The sequence below is a fragment of the Podarcis cretensis genome (assembly GCF_951804945.1).
Source record: "Podarcis cretensis genome assembly, chromosome: 7".
NCBI lineage: Eukaryota > Metazoa > Chordata > Lepidosauria > Squamata > Lacertidae > Podarcis > Podarcis cretensis.
In genome coordinates, this window is record NC_137176.1 from 9,402,889 (window position 1) to 9,410,870 (window position 7,982).

The 7,982-nt window shown below is 46.7% G+C and overlaps 1 protein-coding gene across 2 annotated transcripts in view; it reads right to left on the reverse strand.

Annotated features, from left to right (window-relative positions):
- MARCHF6 (membrane associated ring-CH-type finger 6) overlaps positions 1-2,974 on the reverse strand; it is a 43,256-nt gene extending 40,282 nt beyond the window's left edge. Inside the window, exon 1 of one of the 2 annotated variants that reach the window (XM_079983947.1) lies at positions 2,762-2,969. In XM_079983947.1, the coding sequence (XP_079840073.1) occupies positions 2,762-2,780 (19 nt within the window). In that variant the 5' untranslated portion in view covers positions 2,781-2,969. Of the gene's footprint in view, positions 1-2,761 lie in introns of both variants that reach the window. The other variant, XM_079983948.1, reaches the window with a different exon arrangement.
- Positions 2,975-7,982: the final 5,008 nt, after the last annotated feature.

The window sequence follows — 7,982 nt, forward strand, 5'->3', positions numbered from 1 at the left end:
TCCTAAGCCCAAAATAAATCAGACATCAAGAATAAATTATCAAAGCAATGATACAGCAAGTTAAGAAGTTCTGGGGATACATGTCCCCAAAAAGTTCACTTGCCAGCAATCCAATTTAATATCTTCTAAATCAGGAACTACTCAATTGGCTTATGAGCAAATGTTGATGTATTTTACACAGAATGAATTGTATTTAAAAACATATACAACTTCAGTACTCTTTTTTTTTCAATTAAAGGAAATCTCATCTGAGCAAAACATGTTTCTGTGACACCATAAAATGGTCTTAATTTCTTGACCACTTTTGGGTGGTGACATGGATATGGATTAGAAAGTTGTTTTTTAAGGACGTGTGCCGCTTGTCTAACTTTTACCTAAATAAGCATTTCTCTTCCAATTACCCTTGTGACTGTTAAGCTTTTTACATAAGCAGGTATAGCATATGACATTTTTAATTCAGAACTAGTTTAGCAGGAGGAAAGGGAGAAGAGAAATCAATAGGAAAAAAGAAAAGTTTTATGGTGAGACTATCATTTTTCTATCATGACAAGCTGAACAATGCAAAGATGCACAATTTACCCAGGAGTACAAACATTATTAAAAGTAAGCAACAAACATCTCACCAGGTGAATCCACTACATTTTCCGAATCATATTTTGAAACAGAAGATGGGAAATAACGCCATGCTTTCAACACAGAGTTATGCCTCTTATTTCCCATTACGAAGTGAAAGAAGAAAAGTTTACGAAAAGCCTATAGCTGTAGCAGCAAAGGAATTACTGTGGCACAAACTTTCTGATGCAATAGGCTCCTACTTACAAAACCTAATGCCATTTAGTCTTCTAAGGGACCACAGGACCCTGTTACCATTTCCTACAAGAAAATGCTTAGCACACCTACCCATAGCTGTCAACTTCTCCCTTTTTTTAAGGGAAATTCCCTTATTCCGAATAGGATTCCTCGCAAGAAAAGGGAAAAGTTGACAGCTATGCACCTACTATTTTGGAACATGTCCCACCCAGCAGCTTTTGGAGGGTGAACTGTAAAAAAAACATGCCCTACTTTGCAGCGGAAAAAGAAAACAAAAACCAAGCAGCTGTCAAAGCTCACTGCAGCTGCCTACAACTGTAGCCTCACCTCTCTGAAAGGTTACCTAAGATCCACACTACCATGGGGGAAGGGGGGGGGAGTGTAGCCAGCTCACACACATCACCCCAGTCATAGAATCAGGGAATTGTAGAAGGGATCATGAGGGTCGGAAGGGACCATGAGGGTCATCTAGTCCACCCCCTGCAATGCAGCGATTTACTTGCCCCTGAGATTAAGAGTCTCAAAATCTACCGACTGAGCTATCCCAGAGGACTGACACCTAGTTCAATCCAACCCTATTGGACATTGCCTTTCCCTCCCTACCAAGGAGGGGATGCAGGACAAGGAGGTATTGATTTGTTCTTGTTTTATGTATTTTGTGGCTGGTTTGTTTTTTTAATATTATATTTTTGCGCTGTGAAGTGACCCGAGATCTGCAGGGGGGGGGGGGGAATATACAAATGTCAACAATCACAACCACCTTCCTTCCTTCCTTCCTTCCACACACACACACACTTCAACACAACACACACACACACACAGAGCGTTCCGTTTCTGATGGGGTGTTTATTGGGTCTTTTTTGTTCTTGTTTTTATGTATTTTGTGGTTGGTTGGTTGGTTGGTTGTTTCTAATATTATGTTTTTGCGCTGTGAAGGGACCCGAGATCGGCAGACGGGGGGGGGGGGGGCGGGGGGATACAAATGTCAACAATCACAACCACCTTACACACACACACACACACAGAGCGTTCCGTTTCTGATGGGGTGTTTATTGGGTCTTTTTTGTTCTTGTTTTTATGTATTTTGTGGTTGGTTGGTTTGTTGGTTGTTTCTAATATTATGTTTTTGCGCTGTGAAAGGACCCGAGATCTGCAGAGGGGAGGTAGGCATACAAATGCCAACAATCACAACCACCTTTCACACTCTCACATACACACAGAGCGTTCCGTTTCTGATGGGGTGTTTGTTGGGTCTTTTTTGAGAATCCCGAACCAGCATTCATCCCCCCCCTCCTCCAACAACAACAACAACAACACACAGCTGTCAATAAGCACACACAAAACACCCCCGTGCCGCATCTGCTCGCCCCTCGCGTGCTAAGTTCCCACACACACACACACCCCCCACAGAGCAACAACATGCCTCCCTCCCCCCAAAAAAACCCCAACAACCCACAACCAGAGGCACCCCGATGTTCAGTTGTAAGGTTTTGCCAACCACGACCACACACAATTGCCATGCACACCACCGACACACACAAATCACACAGCGACCGACAACAACACACCTCCACACGCATACCAAATATATATATATATATATATATATGCGCGTGTGGAGGTGTGTTGTTGTCGGCCACTGTGTGATTTGTGTAGATATATACACACACACACACACACACAACCATACACACACACACACACAGAGGCCCCCCCCGCGACGCCAACCGTCCCCGAAGCGGCACCTGAGGCGCTCGGGCGGGCCAAGGGAGGGAAGCTCAGGTGAGGCGCGCAGAACCCCCCACGGGACGCCTCCCCAGCGCAGGCCAAGCTTTTTCCCACCCCCACCCGCGACCCTCAGGCCGACGGCCCGGGCTCCTCCCCGCCCCTCCGCTCGCCCCCCCCCCGCCCGCCCCCCTCACACAAGCCGCCCGAGGCTCCAGGCCGTTACCTTCCTCGGCGGTCTCCATCTTGTCCGGGTGACGCAGGCGGGGCGTGACGCAAGCCAGAGAACGTGGGGGCGGAGGGAGGGAGAGAGAGAGAGAGCGATAGAGAGGAAGAAAGAAGGAACGGGCCCAGCGGGCTCCCGGTAGCCAGGGCCCGCTGCGGCCTTGCCGCGGGCTCCCCCTGGAGGTTTCTTCGCGTCACAGCCCCCCCCCCCGCCCGCGCCCCGCTTCAGCGGCCTCCTCGCCAGGGGAGCGTCACAAGAGAAGAGTTCTCCCCGAGCGGGGCGCGGCGCGTCACAAGCGCGGCGTGAGGCCGCGCGTGCGTCGTTGGAGAGCGCGGCGTACAATAACCGCAGCCAAGCCTGTCTTGGCTAGGTAGTGAAGGAAGGGGTTAAGGACCACAGAGCGGTGGGTTGCTAGAGAAGGCACGGCTAGGCAACGCCCCCCTCAGCTTCCGGGGAAGGTGGGGGAATGTTTTCTATGGTCCTCCCCCCCCCCCCCTTCTCCTGTTTGAATCGTGTAGGTAGCTGCATGCGCTAGCCAAGACTCTGTACTTCTAGAATCATAACATTATAGAGTTGGAAGGGTCCCCCAAAGGTCATCTAGTCCAACCCCCAGCAATGCAGCAATCTCAACTGAAGCTTGAAGATATTATTACTATTATTATTATTATTATTATTATTATCTGAAGATTTTTAGGGTAGTGTGGGCGCAGAAAGAATAAATGCCATGGCACGCCTGTGTCACCCCAGCTGGATGCCTTTCACAGCCCCAGCTGCAACAAAACATGTCTCTCCTGTATCAGTCTCTTCAACCACAGCAGAAATGGGGAAGTCCGGTGTTGGGAATTGAATTCTGCAGGCAGCAAAGAACAAAGGCAGCTAACAACTTGTTTTATGGAACTATTTTTCCAACTCCCATGTTTCATAACTGAAATAAAGCTATGGTATCAGTTGTCCATTGATTATTTTACAGCAAGCTTCACATTACCACATTTGTCACGCACAAGTGACATACTGGCCAAGTTCACATGTGTGTGCAGGCTTCGGGAGAGGAGATTGCAGCCACTTCACACATACACCCCCCCCCCCCAAGTTATGGCACAAATTGACTTGGCTCAGCAGAGCAGAGCTGGAACTTTCTTTTTTTCTTAGGCTGCAAATGGCTAACGTAAACATCTGCTGGCAGGTGGATTAGTAACTCTTGTAGACTTTTTTGCAGGCCTGATTCTAAGCTAAATGTCACACTCAATGCAGATATTCAGAGGCAGACCAGACATTAAACAGGGTGAGGCCGCTGCCTCAGGCGACAGAAGTGCCCCAGGAAGAACGTAAATGCTTACGCTGCCTGCCCCCCACCTCCACCTCAGCAAGATCACATCCATTTTGGGTGAGATCTAGCGGAGTGCATGAGACCTGAAATCTGGGGTGAGTTCTCACCCCAAATCAGTGCAGTCTTGCCTCAAATTGCCACCAATGGCAACGGCGCTACTCTGCCAGCGGTAAATGTGGCGGGGTAAGTGGAGGTGGCAGGAGACGATATGTGGTGGCGGGAACAGTGGTAATAATAATAATAATTTTTATTTATACCCCGCCCTCCCTAGCCAAGGCCGGGCTCAGGGCGGCTAACAAGCAATAATAAAAACAAGTTGAAGGAGTACAACTTAAAAACAAGATTAAAATACAACATTAAAATATTGATACATTAAAATATTAAAATGCAGCCTCATCACAGGAGGAGAAAGGAAAAATAAAAAAGAAAGAGGGGGAGGGAATCAAATTGGCTCCAAGCCAAAGGCCAGGCGGAACAACTCTGTCTTACAGGCCCTGCGGAAAGAAATCAGATCCTGCAGGGCCCTGGTCTCATGAAGCAGAGCATTCCACTAGGCCGGAGCCAGTGTTGAAAAGGCCCTGGCTCTGGTTGAAGCTAATCTAACTTCCTTAGGGCCCGGGACCACTAGGGTGTTGCTATTTATGGACCTTGAGGCTCTCCGTGGGGCATACCGGGAGAGGCGGTCCCGTAGGTACGAGGCTCCTAGGCCGTGAAGGGCTTTAAAGGTCAAAAGCAGCACCTTAAATCTGACCCTGTACTCCACCGGGAGCCAGTGCAGCTGGAAAAGCACTGGGTGAATATGCTCCCGTGGCAGAGACCCCGTGAAGAGCCTCGCTGCAGCATTCTGCACCCGCTGGAGTTTCTGGGACAGCTTCAAGGGCAGCCCCGCATAGAGCGAATTACAGTAGTCAAGCCTGGAGGTGACCGTCGCATGGATCACAGTGGTAGGGCAAAGCAGCACTTTCCATTTCACCTCACACGGCAAAATGGGATGGACCCAAGTGCCTTGTCCGCATCTCAGGCCCCCAGATCTGAAAGTGATCCTGTAACAGTGGACTAGATAAAATGGACCCATTTCAACTATGGCGTCATATCCCCACAGAGGCAAGCAACTTTATCTTTGAAGTTCTTGGCTGATGTGTAATAGCAGGCATCGCAGCGCAGATCAGCTGATGTCAAATGCTTCACTGCTGAAAGTATTGTCTTCACTGCAACACAATAATGATTTTAATACTTCAAAACATCCCGGAAAAAGAGCACAGAGTAACAAGCAGGTATAATTACACCATTGCCTCATAGCTAAGTAGTAATCACAGTGGCACCTAATTAAAATGGTTGGCTACACCCGTTTTCTGATATTCCCAAATGGCCTTCCTTCCTCTAAAGAAGAGATGACTAAACACATATTTTATTAGAGTTAACCTAGTACATTAGAAAGAAGCATGTCAACCTTATCTCACCTAAATAGAAGGAAATTGCAACAAAATAATAGTATTTCCTTTTTTCCCCTTTTAATACTGGGAAAAAAACACATAATTCTTTCGCAAAAGGCAAGCAACTGGAGATTTTTACATTCTAAATCTAGACACCGGGAGCAAGTAAACTAGACCTTGGGAGGCAAGTAAAGAGTCATCACTGTTCAGTATTGCCAAATCCATAAACCAGGAAAAGGCCTTCCACATTAAGGCCTTTCACATTTATTTAGCAACACTGGCTAAATCACCAGAGGTCATTTTTCATCATTTAGGCATACCTGTGATGTTGCACTTAATCATACCCCTTAAGCCACCCTGAAGGTTTGTGGTGACCGTCACGGCCTTGGGTAGCATAGCAGGGCATCCAGCAAATACTATTATCTTTTCAATGGTTCAGTAGGAGTATTACGCCATAATGACACACAGAAACACTTCAGTTGCACCATGCTAAGACCAGAATTGGAGAGCTACTTTTACAGAGCTTATACCAGGCATAGGCAACCTAAGGCCCATGGGCCGGAAGTGGCCAATGGGGGTCATTTAACTGGTCCATGGACCCCCACCGCCCGCTCGGGTTGGCTCCTGTGCACCATGCTAAACCCGCATGGAGTTGAGCAGGGACCGCCTTCCACGACGCTGGGCAGCTTCCCATTGGCTGCAGGAAGCTCTTGCAGCCAATGGGAAGCTGCGCACGCTTCCTCTGCTCCGGAAGGAGCACCGGATATGGCGTTTGCGTGTGCATGCACACTCTGGCCTACTACGGCGTCTGCAGGATCGCGAACCGACCCATGCCTCAAAAACTTTGCTGAACCCTGGCTTATGTGGCTGAACAACCCCTTCCTCTGTTGTTTACTCGTGTCTATTTTTGATCTGTTTTAGATTCTTAACTCCCTTTGGATAGGAACCTGTCATATCTGTTTTGGGCAAAAATGTTGTTTTTCTAGGAAAAGGTGGCAGAACTCACCATGAACGCCTCCCTTCTTCTCTTTTAATGGCAATGGCGCCTACTTGAGAAGTGCCGGAACTTAGTTCCAGTGAGTTCTGGCTGGAAAAAAATAAAGCCCTGGCGAAGATCAACTGTGTTCTTTAATGTTGACATAGGTGGCAAAATCAAACTAAACAGAAATAAACTTATCAGTTTCACATTGACCTTTTTATTTAAAAGTTAACTTTTCTTAAAAGGAGTCAAGGTACAGATCTAGCAGATTTTCCTTTCTGTAGGAAAGGAGATTAAAACTGAACGTATTATGTGGTATTTTAAAGAGGTTTAATGCAAGATTACCAGAGTGACTGGATGTATCATCTATTGTGGCACGGCACAATTTCTGGCTTCCCTGGGAGGGAGGGAATGAAATTTTTAAATGTATCAGTACAGTATGTACAATACTAACAATCCCCTGTAGTAAGAAGAAGTACAGTCCATAACAGACACAGCTGCATCTTGACTGTAAGATTAGACCCATGGTGAACAGAAGCACACTGCCAGAAATACAACTAAATTGGTATTACATCTCTGTACAGAATTGACATTGGAGGTTTGTTGGTCGCATGGTTCCTACAGGTTGCAATCCTTTATCCACTCACCTAGGACTAAGCATCACTGAACTCAGTGGGACTCACTTCTGAGTAGACGTACATAGATTTGCAACATTGATATATTTTTCCAGATTATAAATTTCGCTAGTTTGGAGGGCGCACTGAAGAATGATTGCTTGATCAATTAACACATCCTCACGAAAATTCAACAGCACTTCAGGACACATTTATCTGAACATATACATTATTGCATGTGATTTTAGCCTAGTACACAGATTGTCACGAAGCAATTTTCGCTCCTTCGACGCACTTCTGTGTGCTATTTCCGTTATGTGCACACTTTATCCTAGTACAGTGGTACCTCTGGTTAAGTACTTAATTCGTTCCGGAGGTCCGTTCTTAACCTGAAACTGTTCTTAACCTGAAGCACCACTTTAGCTAATGGGGCTTCCCACTGCTGCCGCTGCCCGTTTTCTGTTCTCATCCTGAAGCAAAGTTCCTAACCCGAGATACTATTTCTGGGTTAGCAGAGTCTGTAACCTGAAGCGTATGTAACCCCAGGTACCACTGTACATGCATTTTTTGCAGACATTAATTGGCTATGTACATTCTCTGCAATATTCAGAGAGGTGCAAATGTCAAAGAGTGGTTGTTTTTCGGTTTGCCTATTGCTTCAGAATGCATGAATTAGGTCAGATGACTGTTAAGTGTGAACTAAATAAATATTATCCCCTATCCCTATGAAAGACATGCTAACCACATATCCAGCGTCAACTGTAGCCAGCTGGAGACTTGTCACACCCACAGAACAACAGAAGCCTAAAGCTGACTCGAGACAGTATGTGCCTAAGTAGCACCAACTTTGCATGACTGAACATGTGGC